Source organism: Pseudoliparis swirei, chromosome 9 (assembly GCF_029220125.1).
Source record: "Pseudoliparis swirei isolate HS2019 ecotype Mariana Trench chromosome 9, NWPU_hadal_v1, whole genome shotgun sequence".
NCBI lineage: Eukaryota > Metazoa > Chordata > Actinopteri > Perciformes > Liparidae > Pseudoliparis > Pseudoliparis swirei.
The window spans coordinates 18674243-18701556 of record NC_079396.1 but is presented as its reverse complement, the minus strand read 5'-3'; the positions used below and the strand labels follow the sequence as shown (position 1 = coordinate 18701556).

General features: G+C 47.1%; 2 protein-coding genes across 2 annotated transcripts in view; one reads left to right on the top strand and one right to left on the bottom strand.

The window, feature by feature from the left end:
- Positions 1 to 877: 877 nt before the first annotated feature.
- Positions 878 to 8386, bottom strand: LOC130200074 (uncharacterized). The gene is made up of 5 exons (XM_056424034.1): positions 8382 to 8386; positions 7706 to 7829; positions 2459 to 2570; positions 1317 to 1528; positions 878 to 1228 (listed from the first exon to the last, which is right to left on the bottom strand). Exons 1-5 carry the CDS (start codon positions 8384 to 8386, stop codon positions 878 to 880), a joined length of 804 nt encoding a protein of 267 aa, XP_056280009.1.
- Positions 8387 to 8965: 579 nt separating this feature from the next.
- Positions 8966 to 27314, top strand: part of syt6a (synaptotagmin VIa) — a 49903-nt gene continuing 31554 nt past the window's right edge. The window contains exon 1 of the mRNA XM_056424033.1: positions 8966 to 9122. Coding sequence (XP_056280008.1) covers positions 8966 to 9122 — 157 coding nt within the window. The remainder of the gene's footprint in view (positions 9123 to 27314) is intronic.

The following is a 27314-nucleotide window of genomic DNA, read 5'->3' as shown; positions in this document are numbered from 1 at the left end:
TCACTGGCTTTTATTTTGACTTTCATTTTAAGCACTTCCGTTCTGTCGTTTTTGGTTTCAGACGGCAGAAACGAAATACGGAGGTGGTATTCTGTTTTTCCGTTTTTGGTTTCAGACGGAAAACGAAAAAACCACGTGATTTCCGTATTCCGTATTTGGAATGAAACAAAAAAACAAACTAACAAAACATACACGGACCATGCAGGTATACCGTGGACCTGTTTGCATTAACTATACCGCGGGGCAAATGAAGGGGGCGAGTCCATATCAAGTGCAGCAGGAGCAGAGAGGTAATTGACTCTTTTGAAAACCCGCAGCCAGAAACTATTTATTTGCCTGTTAATCAGGATCGGCCAAGAAGAGCAGATCCAATCTCCAGTAACAGGAAGTGCAGTCGACCCCCAGACCCAACCTTTGAGGGGAAATGCAGGATGGGGGCGATAAGCTCCAATTATCGAAGCTATCTGGGAACAATAGCCCACCAGCGTAGGCAGCGTCGTATTTACGCCCTGGTTTAACTACATTAAGGAAGGGAGTCAACCGAGATCTGCTTGAACTCAATATCTCTTTGTAATTATAAAGGCATGACATCATTTCTCTGATGCCTAATTCATTACAGGGTTTATGAAATTACTTTAATTAATGTTTTAGAACATAATTAAGGGATAAGGTAAGGCAAGTTCACATATAGTTCAATATAATGTACTAGAAAAGTCAATTAGCTTTCTTTTTTTCTCGCCTGGGGCTTTTGCCCGTCTTTACAGCCTTGATTTGAAAAATAAACACTTTTAAATGTTCACTTAGTCTAATGATCAGATATGACTAAATTAATTTGAATTGAATCCTCAGAGGTTTATGATAAAACAGCGAAGGGGAATCAGCTGCTAGAGATGTACTGAGCTTCATTAGCTACAGTGTCCCAACAGATTTGGCGGTGGGGGACTGACAGTGAGGGACTGACGGTGGGGGCACTGGAGGTGGGGGGACTGACGGTGGGGGACTGATGGTGGGGGACTGGAGGTGGGGGGACTGACGGTGAGGGCACTGGAGGTGGGGGGACTGACGGTGGGGGACTGACGGTGGGGGCACTGGAGGTGGGGGACTGTAGGTGGGGGACTGACGGTGGGGGACTGACGGTGGGGGCACTGGAGGTGGGGGACTGTAGGTGGGGGACTGTAGGTGGGGGACTGTAGGTGGGGGACTGACGGTGGGGACTGACGGTGGGGGACTGGAGGTGGGGGACTGTAGGTGGGGGACTGGAGGTGGGGGACTGAGGTGGGGGACTGGAGGTGGGGGACTGTAGGTGGGGGACTGACGGTGGGGTGACTGTAGGTGGGGGGACTGGCGGTGGGGGACTGGAGGTGGGGGGACTGACGGGGGGGGACTGCCGGAGGGGGACTGGAGGTGGGGGACTGAGGTGGGGGACTGTAGGTGGGGGGACTGTAGGTGGGGGGACTGGAGGTGGGGGGACTGACGGTGGGGGACTGACGGTGGGGGACTGGAGGTGGGGGGACTGACGGTGGGGGGACTGTAGGTGGGGGGACACCATCATCAAGTTTGCGGATGACACAGTGGTGGTGGGCCTGATCTCCGACAACGACGAGAAGGCCTACCTGGAGGAAGTTGCTGATCTGTCACTGGTGCCAGGACAACAGCCTCATCATGAATGTCACCAAAACTAAGGAGCTGATTGTGGACTTTAGGAGGGTACAACAACAGAGGACGTACTCACCACTGGGGATTAACGGGACTACTGTGGAGAGGGTGAGCGGGTATAAATACCTGGGAGTCCACATCACCGAGGATCTGACATGGTCAACAAACACAGACACTCTGGTGAGAAAGGCAAGGCAGCGCCTACCACCTCAGGCAGCTGAGGAAATTTAAAGTTTCCCAGAGGATCCTTCAGTCCTTCTACTCTGAGCTGTAGAGAGCGTCCTGACAGGAAGCATCACAGCCTGGTTTGGCAACTGCTCCGCTCAGGACAGGAAGGCTCTGCAGAGAGTAGTGCGTCGGCTGAGCGCACTATTGAACTACACTCCCACCCTGCAGGACTTGTACACCAGGAGGTGCAGAACCAGAGCCGGCAGGATCATGAAGGATCCTCACCACCCCAACAACAGACTGTTTCAGCTGCTGCGGTCAGGCAGGCGCCTCCGTAGTCACGCTGCAAGAACAGAGAGACTGAGACGGAGTTTCTTTCCTCAGGCCATCAGGACTGTGAACTCCGACCACCAGGACCCCACATAGACCCACACAACTGCCCCTCTTAGGCACACACACACACACACTTACTGTAAATATTGTGTTGTTTTTTATTTGTAAATAGTGTTTACTTGTTGCCCTTGCACATTCCTGCTGAGCATTGCCACTTTCATTTCACTGCACACCCTGTGTGTGTATGTGACAAATAAAACATCTTGAATCTTGAATCTTGACTGTAGGTGGGGGGACTGACGGTGGGGGACTGACGGTGGGGGACTGACGAGGGGGGCACTGGAGGTGGGGGGACTGACGGTGGTGGGACTGGAGGTGCGGGGACTGACGGTGGTGGGACTGGAGGTGGGGGACTGGAGGTGGGGGGACTGACGGTGGGGGACTGGAGGTGGGGGGACTGACGGTGGTGGGACTGGATGTGGGGGGACTGGAGGTGCGGGGACTAGAGGTGGGGGACTGGAGGTGGGGGACTGAGGTGGGGGACTGGAGGTGGGGGACTAGAGGTGGGGGACTGGAGGTGGGGGACTGGAGGTGGGGGACTGAGGTGGGGGACTGGAGGTGGGGGACTGAGGTGGGGGACTGGAGGTGGGGGACTGGAGGTGAGGGACTGGAGGTGGGGACTGGAGGTGGGGGACTGAGGTGGGGACTGGAGGTGGGGGACTGGAGGTGGGGACTGGAGGTGGGGGACTGGAGGTGGGGACTGGAGGTGGGGACTGGAGGTGGGGGACTGGAGGTGGGGGACTGGAGGTGGGGGACTGGAGGTGGGGGACTGGAGGTGGGGGACTGGAGGTGGGGGACTGGAGGTGGGGGACTGACGGTGGGGACTGGAGGTGGGGACTGGAGGTGGGGGACTGGAGGTGGGGGACTGGAGGTGGGGGACTGGAGGTGGGGGACTGGAGGTGGGGGACTGAGGTGGGGGACTGGAGGTGGGGGACTGGAGGTGGGGGACTGGAGGTGGGGGACTGGAGGTGGGGACTGGAGGTGGGGGACTGAGGTGGGGGACTGGAGGTGGGGGACTGGAGGTGGGGGACTGGAGGTGGGGGACTGGAGGTGGGGGACTGGAGGTGGGGGACTGGAGGTGGGGGACTGGAGGTGGGGGACTGGCGGTGGGGGACTGGAGGTGGGGGACTGGAGGTGGGGGACTGGCGGTGAGGGACTTGAGGTGGGGGACTGGAGGTGGTTGGACTGGCGGTGGGGGACTGGCGGTGAGGGACTGGAGGTGAGGGACTGGGACTGGAGGTGGGGGACTGGAGGTGGGGGGACTGGAGGTGGTTGGACTGGAGGTGGGGGACTGGAGGTGAGGGACTGGAGGTGGGGGACTGGAGGTGGGGGACTGGAGGTGGGGGGACTGGAGGTGGGGGACTGGAGGTGGGGGACTGGAGGTGGGGGGACTGTAGGTGGGGGACTGGAGGTGGGGGACTGGAGGTGGGGGACTGGAGGTGGGGGACTGGAGGTGGGGGACTGGAGGTGGGGGACTGGAGGTGCGGGGACTAGAGGTGGGGGACTGGAGGTGGGGGACTGGAGGTGGGGGACTGGAGGTGGGGGACTGGAGGTGGGGGACTGGAGGTGGGGACTGGAGGTGGGGGACTGGAGGTGGGGGACTGAGGTGGGGACTGGAGGTGGGGGACTGGAGGTGGGGGACTGGAGGTGGGGGACTGGAGGTGGGGACTGGAGGTGGGGGACTGGGTGGGGACTGGAGGTGGGGACTGGAGGTGGGGGACTGGAGGTGGGGGACTGGAGGTGGGGGACTGGAGGTGGGGGACTGGAGGTGGGGGACTGGAGGTGGGGGACTGGAGGTGGGGGACTGGAGGGGGACTGGAGGTGGGGGACTGGAGGTGGGGGACTGGAGGTGGGGGACTGGAGGTGGGGGACTGGAGGTGGGGACTGGAGGTGGGGGACTGGAGGTGGGGGACTGGCGGTGAGGGACTGGAGGTGGGGGACTGGAGGTGGGGGACTGGAGGTGGGGGGACTGGAGGTGAGGGACTGGAGGTGGGGGACTGGAGGTGGGGGACTGAGGTGGGGGACTGGAGGTGGGGGACTGGAGGTGGGGGACTGGAGGTGGGGACTGGAGGTGGGGACTGGAGTGGGGGACTGGAGGTGGGGGACTGGAGGTGGGGGACTGGAGGTGGGGGACTGGAGGTGGGGGACTGGAGGTGGGGGACTGGAGGTGGGGGACTGGAGGTGGGGGACTGGAGGTGGGGGACTGGAGGTGGGGGACTGGCGGTGCGGGGACTGCAGGTGGGGGACTGGCGGTGGTGGGACTGGAGGTGGGGGACTGGAGGTGGGGGGACTGGAGGTGGGGGACTGGCGGTGGGGGACTGGAGGTGGGGGACTGGAGGTGGTTGGACTGGAGGTGGGGGACTGGAGGTGGGGGGACTGGAGGTGGGGGACTGGAGGTGGGGGACTGGAGGTGGGGGACTGGAGGTGGGGGACTGGAGGTGGGGGACTGGAGGTGGGGGACTGGAGGTGGGGGACTGGAGGTGGGGGACTGAGGTGGGGGACTGGAGGTGGGGGACTGGAGGTGGGGGACTGGAGGTGGGGGACTGGAGGTGGGGGGACTGGAGGTGGGGGACTGGAGGTGGGGGGACTGGAGGTGGGGGACTGACGGTGGGGGGACTGGAGGTGCGGGGACTGGAGGTGGGGGACTGGAGGTGGGGGGACTAGAGGTGGGGGACTGGAGGTGGGGGACTGGAGGTGGGGGACTGGAGGTGGGGGACTGGAGGTGGGGGACTGGAGGTGGGGGACTGGAGGTGGGGGACTGGAGGTGGGGGACTGGAGGTGGGGGACTGAGGTGGGGGACTGGAGGTGGGGGACTGGAGGTGGGGGACTAGAGGTGGGGACTGGAGGTGGGGGACTGGAGGTGGGGGACTGGAGGTGGGGGACTGGAGGTGGGGGACTGGAGGTGGGGGACTGGAGGTGGGGGACTGGAGGTGGGGGACTGGAGGTGGGGGACTGGAGGTGGGGGACTGGAGGTGGGGGACTGGAGGTGGGGGACTGGAGGTGGGGGACTGGAGGTGGGGGACTGGAGGTGGGGGACTGGAGGTGGGGGACTGGAGGTGGGGGACTGGAGGTGGGGGACTGGAGGTGGGGGACTGGAGGTGGGGGACTGGAGGTGGGGGACTGGAGGTGGGGGACTGGAGGTGGTGGGACTGGAGGTGGGGGACTGGAGGTGGGGGACTGGAGGTGGGGGACTGGAGGTGGGGGGACTGACGGTGGTGGGACTGGAGGTGGGGGACTGGAGGTGGGGGGACTAGAGGTGGTTGGACTGGAGGTGGGGGGACTGGAGGTGGGGGACTGGAGGTGGGGGACTGGAGGTGGGGGACTGGAGGTGGGGCACTGGAGGTGGGGGACTGGTGGTGGGGGACTGGAGGTGGGGGACTGGAGGTGGGGGACTGGAGGTGGGGGACTGGAGGTGGGGGACTGGAGGTGGGGGACTGGAGGTGGGGGACTGGAGGTGGGGGACTGGAGGTGGGGGACTGGAGGTGGGGGACTGGAGGTGGGGGACTGGAGGTGGGGGACTGGAGGTGGGGGACTGGAGGTGGGGGACTGGAGGTGGGGGACTGGAGGTGGGGGACTGAGGTGGGGGACTGGAGGTGGGGGACTGGAGGTGGGGGACTGGAGGTGGGGGACTGGAGGTGGGGGACTGGAGGTGGGGGACTGGAGGTGGGGGACTGGAGGTGGGGGACTGGAGGTGGGGGACTGGAGGTGGGGGACTGAGGTGGGGGACTGGAGGTGGGGGACTGGAGGTGGGGGACTGGAGGTGGGGGACTGGAGGTGGGGGACTGGAGGTGGGGGACTGGAGGTGGGGGACTGGAGGTGGGGGACTGGAGGTGGGGGACTGGAGGTGGGGGACTGGAGGTGGGGGACTGGAGGTGGGGGACTGGAGGTGGGGGACTGGAGGTGGGGGACTGGAGGTGGGGGACTGGAGGTGGGGACTGGAGGTGGGGACTGGAGGTGGGGGACTGGAGGTGGGGACTGGAGGTGGGGGACTGGAGGTGGGGGACTGGAGGTGGGGGACTGGAGGTGGGGGACTGGAGGTGGGGGACTGGAGGTGGGGACTGGAGGTGGGGGACTGGAGGTGGGGGACTGGAGGTGGGGGACTGGAGGTGGGGGACTGGAGGTGGGGGACTGGAGGTGGGGGACTGGAGGTGGGGGACTGGAGGTGGGGGACTGGAGGTGGGGGACTGGAGGTGGGGGACTGGAGGTGGGGGACTGGAGGTGGGGGACTGGAGGTGGGGGACTGGAGGTGGGGGACTGGAGGTGGGGGACTGGAGGTGGGGACTGAGGTGGGGGACTGGAGGTGGGGGACTGGAGGTGGGGGACTGGAGGTGGGGGACTGGAGGTGGGGACTGGAGGTGGGGGACTGGAGGTGGGGGACTGGAGTGGGGGACTGAGGTGGGGGACTGGAGGTGGGGGACTGGAGGTGGGGGACTGGAGGTGGGGGACTGGAGGTGGGGGACTGGAGGTGGGGGACTGGAGGTGGGGGACTGGAGGTGGGGGACTGGAGGTGGGGGACTGGAGGTGGGGGACTGGAGGTGGGGGACTGGAGGTGGGGGACTGGAGGTGGGGGACTGGAGGTGGGGGACTGGAGGTGGGGGACTGGAGGTGGGGGACTGGAGGTGGGGGACTGAGGTGGGGGACTGGAGGTGGGGGACTGGAGGTGGGGGACTGGAGGTGGGGGACTGGAGGTGGGGGACTGGAGGTGGGGGACTGGAGGTGGGGGACTGGAGGTGGGGGACTGGAGGTGGGGGACTGGAGGTGGGGGACTGGAGGTGGGGGACTGGAGGTGGGGGACTGGAGGTGGGGACTGGAGGTGGGGGACTGGAGGTGGGGGACTGGAGGTGGGGGACTGGAGGTGGGGACTGGAGGTGGGGGACTGGAGGTGGGGGACTGGAGGTGGGGACTGGAGGTGGGGGACTGGAGGTGGGGGACTGGAGGTGGGGGACTGGAGGTGGGGGGACTGGAGGTGGGGGGACTGGAGGTGGGGGGACTGGAGGTGGTTGGACTGGAGGTGGTTGGACTGGAGGTGGGGGACTGGAGGTGGGGGACTGGAGGTGGGGGGACTGGAGGTGGGGGACTGGAGGTGGGGGACTGGAGGTGTGGGTCTGGCGGTGGTGGGTCTGGAGGTGGGGACTGGAGGTGGGGGACTGGAGGTGGGGGACTGGAGGTGGGGGACTGGAGGTGGGGACTGGAGGTGGGGGACTGGAGGTGGGGGACTGGAGGTGGGGGACTGGAGGTGGGGGACTGGAGGTGGGGGACTGGAGGTGGGGACTGGAGGTGGGGGACTGGAGGTGGGGACTGGAGGTGGGGGACTGGAGGTGGGGACTGGAGGTGGGGACTGGAGGTGGGGGACTGGAGGTGGGGACTGGAGGTGGGGGACTGGAGGTGGGGACTGGAGGTGGGGGACTGGAGGTGGGGGACTGGAGGTGGGGACTGGAGGTGGGGACTGAGGTGGGGACTGGAGGTGGGGGACTGGCGGTGGGGGGACTGGAGGTGGGGGACTGGCGGTGGGGGACTGGCGGTGAGGGACTTGAGGTGGGGGACTGGAGGTGGTTGGACTGGAGGTGGGGGGCTGGCGGTGGGGACTGGAGGTGAGGGACTGAGGTGGGGGACTGGAGGTGGGGGACTGGAGGTGGGGACTGAGGTGGGGACTGGAGGTGGGGACTGGAGGTGGTTGGACTGGCGGTGGGGGACTGGCGGTGAGGGACTGGAGGTGAGGGACTGACGGTGAGGGACTGGAGGTGGGGGGACTGGCGGTGGGGGACTGGAGGTGGGGGACTGGAGGTGGGGGGACTGGAGGTGAGGGACTGGAGGTGGGGGACTGGAGGTGGGAGCAGTGAGAGCTGGCAAGTCACAGGTGGTTCAGCTCGCTGTGGAATTCATCACAGGAGACATTTTGACCTGCAGGGACCAGAAGAGCCACTCAAACTGTGAGAAAAACAAGCCCAGTGGTCGTTATGTATTTGTTTTTAGATTGTAAACACTGACGCCCCCTGAGTCCTGTTGCCTCGCTACTGTGTGTGTCTTGACGGGTCACCATCATGTTCCTCAGTTATTTGAGCCTGCCTGCCCAGACGCTGCTGTGTCGATCGCCTCACACTTCACCAAGCAGACACACAATGATACGCACCTCACATTGACCACTGCATTCATGACTTTCCCACCTCATAGGGTGCTTAAATCAATTTCTTTTTGTATTGCTAAGTTTGGCCTACATCTCCCTCCTTTGAAAGAGAGAAAAGGAGCAGTGGCAGCAGTAAAGTCAGCTGGAGGGTGGGGTGTTGGAGCGATGTGGAAACAGAGGGATTAAGACACGAGAGGAGGAGGAGGGGATGGGGGGGGGGGGGGGTCTTAGACTCTTGTTAGCTGTTGTGTTTCTTGGTGACTTGCTTTTTGTAGCATGTATGTGATGCAACAATTCTGTCCTATCACCTGGGGACAAATGTGATTCATTAAGTCCTCACACATTATTGCGCACACACATTCATGCACTTAACAATCTTGGCCCTGCCCACACACACACACACACACATTATATATTTACACATTCATATGTAAATGTGTGTATATATATGTACATACACTGGAGCGTGTTTGTGAGTGAACACACTTGAGACGCCGTGGACGGGGACGAGTTGGATTCATCTTCTTCAGGCTGGGCTGCTGCTGCTGCTGCGTGTGTGTGTGTGTGTGGGTGTGTTAGTCCCCTTGGATGAGCACACACACGGCTGAGGATGCAGCTGGGACCATGAGTTCTGACCGAGAGGAGTATGACATGGTCTGTCAGAAAGCTGTGACCCTAATTGTTGACCTTTGCCTGCACAACAGCTCACTGTTGGATCAAGACACCTGTAAGGATTACCTCTTCCTGTTGTCCAGCCACAGCTCTGACCGCAAAGAACTGGGTAAGGAATATAATGAACTCCTGATCTATATTGGGTGAAAGGAAGCTGCCTTTCTGTTGTGCTTTGTAAGAATGCATGTCTTACCTCAGAAGAAAGCTCATTTTAAAGGAGTTGGTGTTGCTTTACCTGCATTTGAGTGTAAAGGCTGCAATCTGCTCATGTAGTTGTACCTCTTTTCCCTTTTGTTTACCATGTGCGATCATAGATGGTTACTCAGACAGAGCTTCGACTGAGTCATTCATTCCTTATGTGACCCAAGGCAAAAGGGGAACAATAGGAATATAAAACCAACTCACATTGGATCCCCAGTTTACTCCAGAGAGCAGAGCTCCGATATTGTTATTACATTCGATAAGTCTTCAGGCTGACTAATGCCAGCTGATGCTGTCTTGACCATTAATGCTTGTAAAGAAAAGAGAAGAGAAACAAACAAACCTTTTTCGAAATGTATGTTGCTGGACTGTTGTTGAGCTTAATCTGCCCTGCAAAGTTTCAACATCCTCAATCTGATTTTGTATTTATTCATGAGGGATGATTTACACATCTGTTGCTTTGGCACTTGTAAAGGGCTTCAACCTCTGAAAAGGAATAATCTCTCTTGTTGATGAAGCAGCTCCACTCAGGGTTCTTTCAAGCTCTGCATGCTTTAATTTGTTATGGGTGTTCTAGTTGTGAAAAGGTGTTGTTAAATCAGGGAAATATTGTCTGAACTGTCTTGAAGCAGAGGACACTTGTACATGTAGTGTTATATTGCACATAACACCGTTCAAGACATGATCAAAGGGCATGTGAAGACATGTGAGCAGGTGTCCCTGAGCTCTGACAGTGTACAGGGTTTATGGATATAGCTGAGCGTAAACATAAAATAAATTCTGTGTACAATTTTTTTTAAAGCACTTTATTTTTGTCAGGAAAATTGGATTTAGAATACCAATGCAGAATATCAGGACATTTGATTTCATGCCAATAACATGATCTGTTGCATATTGGATATCAGTTACTACAATTTTTAATTATTTGCAAATCCAGCTAATTTTGTATTTCTTCTTCAAACGAATTTCTTGAACTAATTTCAAGAAAGAGGAAATATCATTTGCGGTTGCTTTTTCAGGGATGGGTCCCTGTTCACAGCGTGCATGTCACACCAATCCTGACCAAATCCACTGTCAACTCACATCATTCTCAGTGGAAGAATTGAACGTACATCACAGTGCCACTGGCATCCACTACTGAGCTGTAAGGACTTTAAATGCCACTGCATGTTATGCAGCCTTTGATGGAAATTATTTCTGCCACATGGAAGCTAAACAAGCTGCTTCCCGTTGGAGGATGTGTAGGTTGGGGGTGGGGGGTTGTACGAAATGTCATCGTCTTTATTGTTCTTTCCTACAATTACGATGTGGTTGTAGCAAGCAGTGTTTAACAGATATATAGATAAAAGGTGCACGATACGAGATTGGGAGCATTTCTATTTCTAAGGGTCTCAACATGGTAGCGGTCAGCTTGCTACCCACAGCTAACGGTGCTAACAGCGCTACCTGTGCAAATATCAGCAAAAGTGCCTGCAGAGCCAACAGCGTACCTAAAGGGGGAGCTGAGGGGTTGGTGGTACGTTTCCATGACGATGCTGTCAGTCAGGACGGTGTTATCAGTGGAAACGGCTGAACAGTGCAGAGGAATTTAAAAGTCACAACTAGAGTTTTACCCATCAAGATGGTACCGGTACATTACATTTTGGGTCAGAGCCCGAGGACTGTTCAGTAAAAGATCCAAATGCTTTTTTCATCAACGATGACGATCAATCACTCTGTCATCTGTTTAACCCTTCATAGGGTTGAAAATACTTTGAAATTCAAAATGTCAACACTACAGTGCTATTGGAGGACATAACAATACTGTTTTAATGTGACATAACAATATTTATATTGTTTTTAAGGTAGAAAATCAACATCAACGAAGTTATCATTTATGGTTCCCCGCCTGATAAAGGGTTAACTTATTTGCTTTTAAATCTTTATTTTAATCCTAAAACTCTGTCTTGTTAATATTACAGACATGTCTGAGCTAACCAAAATTCCTCAACTAATTAATGGAATGGCCTTGGCCTTATACACTGTATCCACTTTCTATACACTGTATACACCTTTAATACACTGTATACACATTCATTTTATTTGAACATTTTCATTTCCTTTGTTATTTAAATTCTTAAATCTAATATGTCCTGCCCTGCTATTTTATTGTATTGTATTGTATATATTGTCAACATGTTTGCTGCTGCTTCAAAGAAATTTGCCCCCGGGGATGATTAAAGTACATATCTTTTATCATCTTATTTGGGCGCTTAACCCACAATGGGCTCGGGCAATATTGGAAACGGTGTTTGTTAAAGGCAAAAACAGAACAATAAATAAACTAGAGACCATTTTGCAATGGGATCACACATTCGGCGTTTCTCAATTCAAAGTACACGAGTACAGACTTGTGTTCTTTTGGAGTCTGGACTTGGGAGTCCAGACTCCGGAGGACGGTCTTTCTGCGATTGGAACAGCAGCTGACTTGATGACGTCACCACATCAGCTGTTCTTGCTCCTGAGTTTACTCTATTTATTCACTGTAAATTATTTTTTACAGTCAAATAAACAAAACATCCTAAAATGACATTCCGTGACTCAACAACAGTAGTATTTATAAAAAGTCAACTGTCAGTTGTTTATTTTCTCCTCCGCTATTGTTTCCGGTTGCTGGTGAAATGCATTCTGGGATATCTGCTGGCCAAAGTACGCACAAGTCTCCTCTGATGCATCCTCCGGAAAGTGGGACGATCAAGTCACATCCGGGTGTTTTGACCGTGCTTTGCGAGAAGCGAACTTTGAATTGGAACATGTACTCGGGCTGAGACTGATGACGAGTCACGAGGACACAAGTAGAGGAAAGTACGCACAAGTACACATATTGAGAAACGCCGAAACTGTGACATCAAATCCGGCTTGGGGCGTAAAGGGGGAGGGCCAATGGCCCCTTACCCTCTTTTGGCACCCTAGATCAAATCACACCCACCTGACAACTTATTGATATCTCTTTTATTATGTTTAATTTGCAAAGTGTGATTCATGCTTCAGTTTCTCATGACTCTAATTACTCGCCTCAAGATGCTGTTCTCACATTTGACATATGTTCGTGACAAACACAACGACGCATTCTTATGCTTCCATTCGTGTTTTTTTGTCAGAAATACAGTATGTGTACAGTGTGTGCATTTTCAGATCCATTGGCAATCACCTTCTTCTCAGCTTTGAAGAACAATTTGAAGGTATAAAATCAATAAGATCCCATTAATGTTGAGATCATGCAGTTGTTATACATCTGCAACTATCCTGCTCACAGCAGCAGAGCCATTTTACGTGAGTAGATATTCCCATGTGAACTCCCCGCTGTTGACTGAGCATCCTACACTAGTTTCGAATCGATTATGATAAAATAAGAATGACTAATTAGAAAGCCTGGGACTTCAACTCCCTTGTGCCGGTGCGGCTTTTGTCTTTATTGACCAATTTGTAGAAACTTGAGTTGGCTGATTGTATTTGAATCAAGGACACGCAGCGCAATACTTTTTCATGGAGATAAATAGGAGCTCGGCTCAGCGTCTCACACTCTTCTGAGCTAACATTTCCCACTAATCAGCCGCCTGTCTAAGATATCGATATTCACTCCTGAGTGCTGATACAAGTAAGACACCATCTCCCTTAAGCCTGTGTAGCTCCTGAACTGCTGGGTGCATTTATAACCCACCTTCCACTCCCTCCCCCAAACGAACACAACACTCACCCTCATTATAAATTCCCCTTTCATTATCAGCTGCAGCTTCAGGTGTGTGGGCTTTGAATTGATGAGGCTTATTTTTGTTCACGTTGTTTCACGCACGCCCATCTCATCTTGAGGTTTATTAAACGAGACCCTGGCTGGCAGAGTACATTAGCATCAGCAGATCATTCATTTAGTTCCCACTAGTGTCCACTCTTTCTATGGCCATGGTATTTGCAGGGACGGATGCTGCATTGCAGGTTCAATCTAAAACAGAAAAACAAGAACATCAAATTAACTGCACTGTGGAGATTAGAACCCCATTCGAACCACTGTGCCTTTCAATAATTAATACCGAGTGTCTCCTCTCTCTGTATTTTATTGATACAACATTTCACTGTGGACCACAAAAGAACAGTGAAGACACTGTTCCTGTTGTGGAAGATAACGCTCAGAAAAATGTCTGTCATGAAAAGACCAAATGCCAAGTCTCAAAGGCTTGTGTGATTAATACTGTCATTATTACAATAATGAAACACATGTTGGTATTTTTGCATCTTATGGCATTTTAAGTAAGGTGGGCAGGGACGTAGATCCAATATGCAGAATTAGGTATTTATTATTTATCCAGCCGTCATGCTTTCTTTGCACCTTAACTCAAGTGTAAGGGTATAATATGATCCAGGTGGTTCAAATCAAACGGATACAGTCGAATAGGGTCAGTGAGCCGGTTCAGTACAACCAGCAAAGTAGAACACATTTTTCATTAAAGTTAATGCGCTAAAGATAAAGGTCAAACAGTGGCTTGAATACCAATCAGTCTATGAACAGCATTATAAAAAGGAACACCTTCATCTCTTTCTCCAAGGGCTTCTCTGGCTTTTCCTCCCCCCACAGTTTCATTTTGAAGCTCAACAGCAACTGGCATGCCCCTGAAGGTGCGACTTTCCAGTGATGTTATCTGCTCCCCAGTAGAACAGCTGTGGAACTATCGTGACTGTGAATCCATCCCTATGAATAGATATTAAAAATACTTTGTCCTCGAGACCGTAATAGTGAAGACAACGCCATGCTAGGCTGTAGCTCTGTGTCAGTGTTCTAGAGGACAGTGTTGTCTCTCCTCGGCTTTCCCCAACGAAACGCATCAGCGTCATTAATGACAAAAGTATTAGAAGGAAGAGTCATGTGGAAACCTGCTGTGTGTTACCCAGGCCAGCAGGCAAGGCCTCTGCTGAGCTATTGAGCAGTAGCATTGCTTTATTTATTGATTCACAGCAAGCAGAGTGGTGAGAGCCTCACAGGGCGGTGAGACACAACAGAGCATGAGAATTATTTATTCTTTTGCTTGGAGCACAACATTATGCTACATATACTCACCATCCCCCTCAGTTGCCTATTTGCAGTAGACAATAAAAACAAAGCCATATTTAATACCAAAAAAACTAAACAAATGTCCTTGATTTTAGAAAGTTTTAAAGTTTGATAATAGCAGGCTTTTCATTTCTTTCGAGCAAATGACCAAGTTTACAGTAAATGAGTATATAACATGTGGGATAGTCCGTCCACGTTGGACAGGGTGGGAGGGCTGTTTGTGTCCCGTATAAAATAAAGTTACATCAGGCCCTCAGGCACATGACTCGTAATTTATTCGTTTGGAACTAAACAATACTAAGTTACAATGCAATACATCAATTTATAATATTTTGTAATACGTGAACTACTACCAAGCTGAGCTATGTGAAAACATAACTCTGTGAAGGGATCTTAAATAAGCACCGTTTGCGACATGCATAATATCGAAGCTAAAAGTTGAGGCAACAACGTCCAGGGAAAAAAAGACCCCAAAAAAATCCAATAAGAAGCAATGCTATTGTTATCTTAAATTATCTTATAGTTGCATCCGAGACAGCTTCACACGCTGGACGAATTGTTTGCTTTGAATTGTAGGCTTTGAATTTGGGGGTGAATATACTGTAGGTTAGATTTCCACTGTGAGCTAGTTCGTTGGACATGCTAACATTTGCAGCACGTAAAACACAAGGGATAGAAAGTTTTAGAGTTTTCTCTTGACCAAACCTGTAAGAATGGATTGTACAAATATCTCCAGCACACACCACACAGTTCCGTAGCCCTACGGTATTTTGTAGAAAAGAAATTGGATCTTAGTCTTTTGTTTTGCCTGATGTCAAGCTCTTCTCATTTCCCTCTTTCCTAACGAAGCCTCTTGTACTTTCTTCCGTCTCAGAGTTTCACTGGCTGGTTTCGGTTCAAGTTGTCGTTTTGTCATCGTGGCTGCTGTCACAGTGAAAGGTTTCGGGCCTCCGGGGGCCGACGCTTCTGTCACGCTCACAGGGTTGATGGTGTAGAATCAGATGTGAGGCCCGCACACTTCATCACACACATTATTGTGCAGTCTTCGAGGGTGATATCACTCAATGGAATCTTAACTGAGATCTATAAATACATAACAAACACTGGCTTGGACCTGCAGATTGGACTGATTTTTTGGTTTACCTTAAGGCCTTTACACAAATGAAGAAACAACACAAAAATTCAAAACGTACATGTGCACCGCAACAGCTTTACACTATGACGATACGTCAGTATTGAGTTTACCGGTTGCTACACTACACCCAAATGGCCCAACAAAAATCTATCAACGCGGCTCTAAATATGTCAGATCAATACTACATATGTCAGATCTATACTATTTGTAATAATAGGAGGGAATGGGGAGCCTGTTTTAAGGCCGAATTGTTTTTTTCTAAGAAGCTATATGGTGTATTTTTAATCCCAGAACACATACTATCAAAAGAGTGTCTCCGTATCAAACACTGTGTCAATGTTGTGTTCACATCTTGTGCTGCCAGGTGGCAAGAAAGCAATTCATGCTGCGATTAATAACAGAAAAGCTGAATCTGCTTTCCCAACCTCATCTGTTACATCATTTTACAAAGATCTTTTTTTTCCATTAAAATGTAAACAAGAATACTGGAACCTTTTTTCCTGTACAATCTGAAACAATACTGCGTAAGAGCCCTTCAATAAATTAAGGGTCCTGTGTCAGAGGTGTTTAATCAACTGTAGCTGTAGTAGCTTGTGGTGTTGTACGATTCTGAAAAGTATTTATCGTGTTTTAATCCACTGTGAGTTATTTGACCTGCACAAAGATGTAAAAGAAATCACTTTAAAAAGTAAATGTTTGTCAAAATAGTTGAAGCTGTAAAATGTATGAATGAACAAATGAATGAACTCTCTATTTCTTATAATATAACTGAAACCGGTTTCTATTGCGAAAAAATATCCCCATCCGGTGATAATGATATTGATTTCATCAACGTCATCATCATCATCATCATCATCAAGCTTTATTGTTAGGATATTATAAGGTACGTTATTGCTTTTTAAATGACAAAGATGACCATTTAAAAATGAATCAAATACTTTGTTATTTGTGCTGATACACAGCGAGTTTTCTTCAGCTGAGTTGCTTTGCTTGCATCTGGTTGCTATGATACGGAATATCCGCAGAAGTAAAAGTGCTGGAACAAACCTGTACTCGCTCTCGATGAAGGGAAGGATAGAGGATGGGCCCGTCACTGTATGTTGGTTCACTTCTCCTCCATTGTTGTTGTTCAGCCCCCGTAGTCCATGGAGGAAGTGACAGCCGGTGTTGATGGTATTTGGTATTGCGGTGACAATGAAAATTGAGGCATACTACGTCAACATTTTTTAACTCCTGGCAACCAGGGGAAAAAAAGCAAATGTGCGGCCCTCAGCGGAGGACAGGTGCTCAGTGTCTCTTCACGCTGCTGTCGTGTGTGGCACAGGGAATTTATGGAAAGAATCCAAAAATAAAAAACCATAAACCATGCGGTTGGCTTGTCAAAAGCGGTATTGTGACAGCCCTGCATAATAGGCTATACCAAATATATTGCTGCAAACTACATACCATTAAGTAATACAGGGGCACAAAATAGAAGTTTGGGGGAGAAACCTAGAAGTTATTGTCATATAATGTATTTACAATTACTGTATATCACCAAAACTGGTGCTTTTGGAAAGTCTCCGATGAAATTTACGCTACTGAAACCACATTGTTCATATATGTTCAGGGGTACTCACCAATGCTGGAAGCTCAAATCTTGACAATGTACATATCTGGGAAAGACTAGTTTACTGCAGAGGCAATTTAGTCAACTATAATGCTCTTTGGATTGTCTGCAGCACAATGCAAAATAAATGCTTTTGTTTTTCATGACTTGAAAGGCTCGGCTGAATATTCACAAGTACTATACCCCATAGATACATGGATAGTTCATTTTCATTTCCTCTAAAATTGTTCCCTCCTACTAGTATTTTATTGGTATCCTATTCATACAATTAAATTACACTGTAAATCGCTGGCTGTGTAATAAAGCGTTAACAGATCTTTTTCTCCTCAACTAAATATATTCCACCAGGGAAGATTACATAAATCTCATTATATAAATCACATTTACATAATTTAATGATTAAACCATAAATACTCAGATGCATCTTCTTTACGTGGAGTGACATTGTGAAAGGACTTGACGAGTGTCAGAATAACACACATGAGGTCCAGTCTCAAGGAGGGTGTGAGGCGTTTCATCGGTTGCCTCTGGTGGAGTATACAAGATATTTTCTTTCTCCTATAAGTGTAACTAGCCACAGGCTTTGACAAGATAATGAGGTGGAGTTCTACTTAAAATTGTATCCACTAATTAGATAGAGACGTTGCTGCGCACATGAACGGCTAATTTAAATACAAATACCAATGCTTGAGGGGCAAACCGAGGGTGTAATATGTATGCAGCGCTGCATCGTTTTACACTAAGATGCCAAGATAGTACCAAATTCTGGCGCTATTTGTTATGACAATGATTGAAGATGTTTTTCTCAGCTTTTGTTGTTTTTGGCCAAAAGGGACGAGGACCACTTTAGATAGAAATAGCCCACTATAGAATGTGTAGAATACCTTTTTTAGGGTGTAGAGTAGACAGGATGCTTTTGTCTGTGTTCGTGAGCAGCCGGAAAATGTGTTAGTCATAGTGCACCTAGAACATATGGTGCCTTAGGCCCTCCGTCGCTTCAGAGTGTATCGCTCCCATTTCCTGGAATCTCTTGCTGCTTCCTACATTTTGTGTTTTCACTTATACAGCCATTAACCATTAACAATCCCCCGAGGAAACATGACCCACAAGAAGTACAATCAGAGGCGATGGGAGATAAAGGAAGGACACACTGAATAACAGCCTCATGACAAAAGACCAGGAGGCATAGAAAAGTGTCGTCTTGCATGTCAATATAAGTGTCGGTTGTGTATGCAGTTGGCCGATCAAGAGGCTTTTGAGCAACGTGGTGTTCACGTTTTTTTTAAACTATGGTAGATTTTTTTTACATTTTTTAAAACTAAACTGGAAAAAAAGAGCGTTGCAATTTAAGGTTTGCTGTGACATTTTATCCGATGATTATATAAGCGCCTTAAACAAAGTAGCTGATGTCAAGTCTGAAATGATGTTTCCTAAGCTGACAAGAATTGATGCAATGACCTTAGAGATTGTCACCACTGGAAAATTGCTCCACGGTTTCACTGGGAAATATTGTCGATGTGGAAATAGTCAAGTGTCTCTGTTGCAACTATTGTAATCACTAATATTACATCAGAGGAACAACTCCAGACTGCGGAACAGGGGATCAGATAAGAAGAGTTCTTGGAGGAAATCGCACGGAAAAAAGCTTCCTCTATGTTGTAAACAGTTAAACATACAATCGATTTAATTTGTGTCTATCAGTAGTTATAATCACCTCAATACACAATGTTCCATTATTCATCAACAGACGCGTACATTTGCATAATTCATTTATCTGTTAGATGCAGTAAAAAATATCCAGATATAGATTCTGTTCTGAGACTAAATTAATCCAAATTCATTCATTCAGAGACAAGTTTTACCCAGAAGGAAACAATGTGACAAGAAATACAAGTGGAACTTTTCATAAAATATGTGAATAATTCTATCAGATTAGAAAACAGGTGAGTTCCAACTTGTGTCTGTCTGTGGACTGATTTTGGAGCACTGCAATAATAATAGTTTCTTAGAATGTTTCCCTGAAAAGCATGTATTTTATTCTGTTTTACTGGATACATTTGGGATTATTTTCAGCTGAATTCAAAAAAGGCCATGCAATTCAACACATATAAAGAAGAAAGTTTCCAATAATAATGAAATATATATATATAGAGAGAGAAAGAGAGAGAGAGAGAGAGATCTGTATACATCTATTTATATATATAGAGATGCACACACACATATATATATATATATATATATATATATACGTACATACACACATACAACAAACACCATTTGCTTTAAAACTCAACCAACTAAGTAGCTTGCACTATATTCCAATTATAAATACCAAATGACATTGTTATTTCCAGGAATATTTCCAGGATTCTTCAGATTTTATTTACATAATAAAAACTTTGAAAATAGCTACTCTAGCATTTTAATTATTTCCACGTCTCGAAAAATATTATGATTTTAATACTAATCCTTTTCAGTTCCATGACAAGTAGTCGTAGCCGTTGTTTTATCAGTGTTGTAATTGTCTGTGGTTAATTATTTCCTGAGTAGAATTAATTTTGTAACAGGTGCAATGTGTTGGGAGAGTGACTGGAGCGAGTCACCTCAATTTACAAGCTATCAGTATAGTGACCTGGGGGTCACTTTCCTCGATGTAAATAAGTTTTACAAATGAAAATGCATGCCCAGGGAGATCTTTGAAAAGCTAATCCCCAGCCAAGTGTGTAATTAAGAATGTGTAAGGGAATGCGATACATGCGTGTGACATGACAGTGAAGCAGCAGACTGTGTCAACAGTGTGCAAATTAATCACCTGTCACTGGCTGTTAATGACCAAACAGTCGCTAACACCTCCCTTGAGCCAGGTATCGATGAAGATAGAGAAGAGGACCATAGAGAGGTATAGGCCCGTCCCTTTCTGGAGGAACACTATGAGACTTTATTTTAGTATAAATATGTAGGTAGACAACGGCGAGGGACAAATACTGTTAGAACTGTGCCATGAATTACACATTTGCTGTTTGTTCATTTAAAAGATCCTTTTGTCTGGGAAGAAAGTCTCGTCTTTGTTGTTTTCAAAGGCCACCATAGTGATCGTGATTGATGATGAAGTTGACACACGTTATATGTATAATTCATGGCCAAAGGATATTTTTTTAAAGAATTTGAAAAATGTGTGTCTCTCTCCATTGACTACTGTTGTTTATTCTGAAAAAAGGTCCCACGGGGTACACCAGAAAGGGAAAAACGTCACCTAGTTGTGAATGAAGCATCTTCATAAAATGACAACAAATGTTCATCCAATGCGCAGGAAGTTGAGGATTGCAATACACCGTGGATTTGCATTTCAAAATGTCTCACTAAAGCTGGGGGGAGTAGTGGAGGTTCGGCGCCTCAGCCATAAAAGACCCTTTACAGCGGTGGATCCATATCACATCACTGTATTATCATAACATTATCCTCACTATATTGCAGCAGAAATAGCACACGTTCCTAACGGGTTTGTTTCTGAGAAACTACCCGAGTCAGCAATCTGTGCTGCATTATCAGCTTCTAGTCTACCCGTCTATTGTTTTTCGTAGATGCAACCAGTCACACTGAAGTAAATGAGGTAAAAAAGCTATTTTGACACAGCAATGTGACAATGTGTTGGTTCATTTCTTACATTTTATTTATATTATTATAAGAATCTATCAAATGACAAAATGAAAACATGTGAGGAATACAAATTTAAAAAGGAATGCAATGTCAATGTGAACTTAATAGAAAGTTATTTCTGATTGAATAATAAGTTTGCACTGATTTACTTTTTACTTGTTTGTATCTGGCCATAACAGTGCAATGCAATGTCATAATATCTACTATTTGTCACAAGACATGCACACTATGCCATCTAAAGTGACTACGTAGTATAATATCCTTGATATCTTGTCCTTAATGGTAAAAAATACCTGCACTTTGAACAGTTTATTGTCATTCCTTTAATGGATTTTGAATTATTTTTAAAGCAGTACCTTTTTTGGATAAATGCAGTTGCATATCTATACAACCAGCTTGCAGATACATATGAGCTTTTATTTTGAGTCCTCTTTTTGGCTTCCTGACAATGAAAGTCCAATATTCTCTCTTCTCCCCCTACCTACATGTGCCATGTGAACTATCCTCAGTCTAGATAAAAACAGGTCATACATGAGTGTTTTCCCATAATTATACAGCTGATATGATTGAATTCTTTTTTCTTTCAAGGACACACTTCACGTACATTTACTGTGGACCCACAGCCCTCATGGTGAGAGGCCAGGCTCCACATCGTAATGGCTCTCCAACACCTTATAGAATGCAAAGGTGTAATCTTTGCAACTGACAGGAAGGCGCAGTATCGGTGGCATTTGGCCACAACTGAAGTGAAAATGTGTCAGAATTGGAGAGCTACGCTGCATTCAGAGTGGAGTAGGTCAGTCTGAGAGGACATGGAAACACTCTCCCAGGAGTTCAAACCTCTCGAAAGAGAAGTTCTCTAATATCCGACTTGATCGAGCACAGATGCGGCTCAGCAAAGCGTTTCTGTCCTTAACATGGGATCAGTACTGGAAAAATACCTATCTATCCAAATATAGCACACATTTTAAACAAAATTTCAGAAAATCTGCAAAGGAAAGCAGGTCAGTAGGAAAGTCGTTGACCTGTAAAACCCCGGCTGACTGCCCCTGCAGGTTTGTCTCCAGCAGCGCCAGAACCAGCGGGCACCTAAAGCCATCACTCTCCTCAACATCCCAGTTCCTCTTTCCTCCCGACTGCCCAACACGCATCACTGCCTCACGCCCAGCCTCCCCCCCCCCCCCCCCACACACACACGATGGACTGTGCAACACAAGCAGAGTAGCTTTATTCAGCATGCTTGTTATTCTAACACAGTATATGTAGCTTAGTGTAGCATTATATCTTTCTTAACTGTATATCAATCTTGTAGTCTTTCTTTAACTTTTGAACTTAACTTTTTACCTTTCTTTTCTCTCTCTCCCTCTCTCTCTCTTTCTCCTTATTTTTTAGGAAAAAGGCACCAGTCCAACCCCAAATGTTAAATAAATGTCAATTTGAAAATTTCAAAAGTGTTGTAATATGCATTAATGTCTGTTTGACGTATTCACTAGAGGAAGGTCTCTTCATTGCTCTCCACAGGTTTCCATTTCCTGCTGCTTTTTGCTTTATAACATTTCTAAACCAAATACTGTATTGAACTTTCTATTCCTTTCCTGTGAACTAAATTTTAGTTACTTTGCATATTCAGAATCAATCAAAGTATGATGCATCAATAAAAGGCTGAGCTAAAACTATATTGATCCTGGTGAATTTCAAAAGTCGGCGGCATATAAAATAAATAAAATGTTTTCCACATTAACTACTACAACAATTTATCTTAAATAATGTACACATCAACCTATCAATAATTATACTCCAGAAATATATTGAATGTGACATTCTTCAAAATGAGTACTTGTATTTTTAAGTATACTTTGCATACTGTTGTACTTTTTTTTAAAGTAACATATTGAATGCAGGACATTTTATACACTGTGGTACTGCTATGTTTGGCTTATGGGGATATTTGAGCAGAATTGCAATATACATACCAATATGAATGTTTACATTAGTGTATAATCACCTGAAAATAATAATAGATGCGTTTTTGTTACAGTATCCCAGAAGGGACAAACCGAACCCAAGCTCTGAATCTATCCGGCCACCGTAGTTCATACACACTCATACACACTCTTCACACTTCAGTTGGTTACAATCTGCAACCTCAACGCTCGATGTTGCGAGTACTTTCTTTCCAACTTCTCCATAATCACAGCAAACCATCACAAAAAGACCAATATATGCTGGGCTAACACATATGATATCTCGAAAAGTAATAAATAAATGTGGTACCAGAGGGAAAGGGAATTGAGCCCATGGCCATATCTGTTCCTTCATTAAAGAAGCAGGAGAGCGCCTCCATTCCCTGATGCTCTCACATCTGCACCTCTTGAGTCTCTCCTGTAACCTTCTTCCCATCCTTTCCAACTTAATGCTCAGTTCCTGGTCAGCCTTGCTGTTTCATGGGAGGATTTCAAGGGTCTGTATTAAATCTCCTCTGGTGGATACCCGAGTGAATTTTGATTTTGATTTTGATTCTCGAAGCATTACTCCTGGGAAGACATTCCTCCAGCTTGAGCTCAGCTTCCTTTGAACTCTACTTAGATTTTCTCGCTGAGCCACCAGCCAGAAGCAAATCGAATGTGTTGTTGAGGCCGTAGAGGACCGGGAGCTCATGCAGTATGGTTCATTAGAAAGATGAAGAGAATACCCAGACAACACACCTTGAACATGAAACTAAGTTGACCCCGGCAGATCCTCTTTACGTTCTAAGTATTGTACATTATACATGTGGTTATAGATAGCAACAGAGTTGAGTACAATAACAGTTATGAAAAGTTATTATTGGTACTGCCATCCAAAGCAGGAGTCTTGGACTCACGAAGATCTGAGCTGCTAAATTAACTTATTTTACAAACAAGAAAATGTATACTAATCAATTAAATTGACATATACACATGTTAAATAGTTGATGAATGAGACCAAATTAACACATTTGAGTAGGTAACAGGCTCTTATTGTTTCCCTCTCATGTGAAACACATTTTATGTGGTTAAAATATGCCTTTATGATTAATGTGTGTGTGAATGGCTCTTAAGTCTTAATTAATACATTTGTTAATTATTTCCCTTCCCTTATTTTATTTATATATATATATTATAGTTATGCCCATCTGATTACTATGTTAGCAAGCCCTGGCCTGTAACAAAATAATGATGTTATTATTCTTTTGAAAAAACAATAAAACTTCATTATTAAAAAAAGGAAGATGAACTGTGCTGAGTGCATCCCTGGTGAAGATTCACCCTGTTCTGTATGTATTCAGGCCATTGCGTTCTCCACACTCACAGGCAGCAAGAGACCATTTGAGTGTCTGTGAACAAGCATCCAAGAAGGGTTGTTGACCCACAAGAATACTTTTGAGATTCAAATACAAGTAAATATAGTCGGTCCTTCAATATAAAGTAAAGAACCATCAAGTTTGGTCAAAATCTGACAAGCAGTGTTGTAATTATGCCCAAATCATGCAAATATAGTTGTATTTGTACTCCACTTAAGAGTACTGAAAGAGGGAACAATGTAACAGAAGTGTCTGTTTGTGAACAAGGATTAAGGGCTTTAGTTTCAATTCCACAAGGCACAAAACACAGACAAGGCTGTTCAAGTACATCAGATCTCTTCTTTCAGCAGCCCTTCAAAAGCATCCTGTGATATGGCACGCTGACATGTTCATGATGAAGACAGCGATAAGGCCTGGAAGAGCCACAAAAGATTCCCCCAAAAGTATATTTAGTCTATTGTGTGTCATTGTGCAAGAGGTAAGAACTAGTAATGGGGGGGGGATCTGAAATTAAACCAGCATGAGAGCAGAAATGGTGCTTCTGACTATTCCCTGCACAAGACATGTCAATTTACTTGAAGGCCAATAATTAAGCAATCAAAAAAAGCCCCTGTGCAAAATGTGATATTTTTCATTAAGTTAAAGCTCAGCAGGAGAGCACAGACCATTTAGTAATAGTGGATTCAGTGTGACAAAATACAAAATAAAACCAAATTTAAATTGTTGTAAAAAGCTGGTGTTATTCAGGTGATTAGTGGGAACAACAGTTTTTAACATTTTAAATAAAAAAGGGAAGTTTAGACGAATGGATTCGTGGAGGATTAAGCATCCTGGGGTCCAACTAAAAAATAACTAATTAGGACTGAATAATATAACATGTCTGTGTCCTAGAAGTGAACTAAATGTTCTTTATAGGGATACAACAGAGCATGCAGGTTTAGGTTTTTGATTAGAGTACTGACCTAGAAAGTGTTTCAAGAAAAATATTCTAAGAAACATCATGGGAGGAGCGATCAAAGATGAGTTAACTCAGTGTTCGAACACGGGGGAGCCACCAGGGGTTTAGCATCCCAAAAGGAGACCTGAGCTCCCTCAGAAGCAAGAAAACTGAGAGCTGTGGTGCGTTTGAGATCAGCATTTATAATGCAAAAATGAATTACATGAGAAATATTGGTTGAATGAATGAAGACCTTACTTTACTTCCCATCACGCACCTTTGTGCTGCAGGTTTTTCCTTCATGTCAGCAACAAAAAACAAGACTTCAGAACGGATCAGATGTAGAAAACCCTGCTGTGGCGATTTTCAGCATCTTTCAACTGGAGATGTTGGAAAAATGTAAAAGTACAAGTTAAGCACAGATGCATCAGTGTGTAAGTAGAAATTTAACCAAACTACTTTCTGTTACGTAATCTATCCTGGTGGTTCCCAAAGGTTGTGAGATGATTTAAAGGAACAGAGTGTCACATTTAGGAGGATGAATTAGCAGAAATGGAAGATAATATAACAACTGACCTGAAACTAAGAACAGTTACGTGTTATTTAGCCTTAAAAAAGCCATTTATATCTACAAAGGGAGCAGATCGTCTTCCACAGAGTATGTAATCTAGGGCTGGGTGCAGATGCTAAATCAACCTGTTCCCATTTGGACGGCCCTTTTAGTTATTCACCACACAATGCTGCCTTTCTTCTGTGGCAGCAAGCATGTCAAATCCACAACCGGCAGTTTTGAAAAGGGAAGCCAAAAATGAAGCGTCTTATGTCTGCATTCTTTCAAATGACCAGCAGGGGGCGATTTCTCTGGTTGCAAATAACGCTACTTCTCGCTTGCTTTATTACCCCAATAAATATTGTAAATTAGTGCATGGTCTAAATCGCTACTTTCATACAGCAGGAGGTTTATTCAGTAAATTATTGTCCCATTTAATGTAAAATAGATGATAAACCAGGGTACGCTTTAGGGCTTGGCTACCTTGTGATTGAAAGGTTGCTATAACAACATTGTGCGGCCTGAGGGTTTGCGTGTTTTCATCTTAGAAATGTAACCCTTCTACAGTGTGTGTTTTCAGTTCGTTAACATTGTAATTCTGGTGGCCTATCAAGACAGCGGCGGTCAAATTGCCGAACTTGAAGCTTCAAAACCGCAGTCCACAAAGTGCTTGTCCACTGCTTGACATCCTGGGGACTACGTCCTCTTCTTCTATACAGTCCATGATAAAATCGCACCATGGTGACCTTTTTCTCTGCATAACAAGCCTAGACAAAGAATAATTTGTTTCTGCTCACTATGGTGGTGCTTCAGCTGCTCCTGAGACAACCCTTGACGCCATCTTCAACATCATCATTGTCGGCTAAGAGGACGAACTGCTATTCACACTAAAATGGAATAGAAGCCTTTATTGTCATTGTAAAGAAATACAATTAAATTGGAAGAACTACTCCTGATTAGTGCAATTAAAAACCACCACAAAACAAATCCTACGGCCCAGTTTAAGACACTGTCCTTAAGTCTGGTGTTCCTTGCTTGAGGGTCCTTTAGCGCCTGTTGGAGGGCAACAGGTCAAGCCAGTGGATCCAGGATAAAAAGAGTCCTTAAGAATGTGTTGGATGTGAGTTGGAGATGTCTTCCAGGCAGGGCAACCGATAATCATCTGTGTGGTTTTGATGACCCTCTGAAGTGCTTTTCTGTGTGCTAATAAATGACCATATTGGACAATTGCAGAAGTACTGGAGGAAGACAAGAAGTATGATTTGAGAAAGCCAATAACTACACCTCAGTTTCGTATATCGCCATCTTGGATTACGGCCGTCGCCATTTTCCGCAATCAGTGAACAGATATTTGGACGGTAGAGAAGTGATCTCATGTTTGCCTTCGATGATTTCTCGCTGTCGTCCAGGGCAGACCTTTGCATTTATAAATACAGAATCTCTGGGACTAATGTTGATTCTGATGCTAATGTTTCACCTTTTATGTTGTTTACCCATATAGTGGCATAAAGGTGTGAGGCAACGCTAACTCAGACCGTCTGCTCTACCAAGACCGACTTTAAGGTTGTTTTTGTCATAAGTTTTCTGTCATGAGCAAAAAAGTAAGGATTTTAGACAAGATTGATTTCAGAAAGCTTTTCGAACCCCATCAGAAGCATCAAACAATCCTGTGTGGAACGGTGCAGGGGGTGCTAAGTTACTCTTGAGTGCATATGACATATGTCCTCACTGCTGTTCCCCTCAGCTTTATGATGCATCTTAACGTCTTCCAGCTCAGCGTTCTAGTTTTATGGTTTGCAACTTTACT

Excerpts from the sequence above, each read along its gene's own strand:
- LOC130200074 (XM_056424034.1), bottom strand. Across the intron at positions 2,571-7,705 it reads CCGCCAGTCCCCCACCTCCA|TCCCCCACCTCCAGTCCCAC; the intron begins GTCCCCCCACCG and ends CCCCACCTCCAG. Across the intron at positions 1,529-2,458 it reads CCCACCGTCAGTCCCCCACC|TCCCCCCACCGTCAGTCCCC; the intron begins GTCAGTCCCCCC and ends CCCCACCTACAG.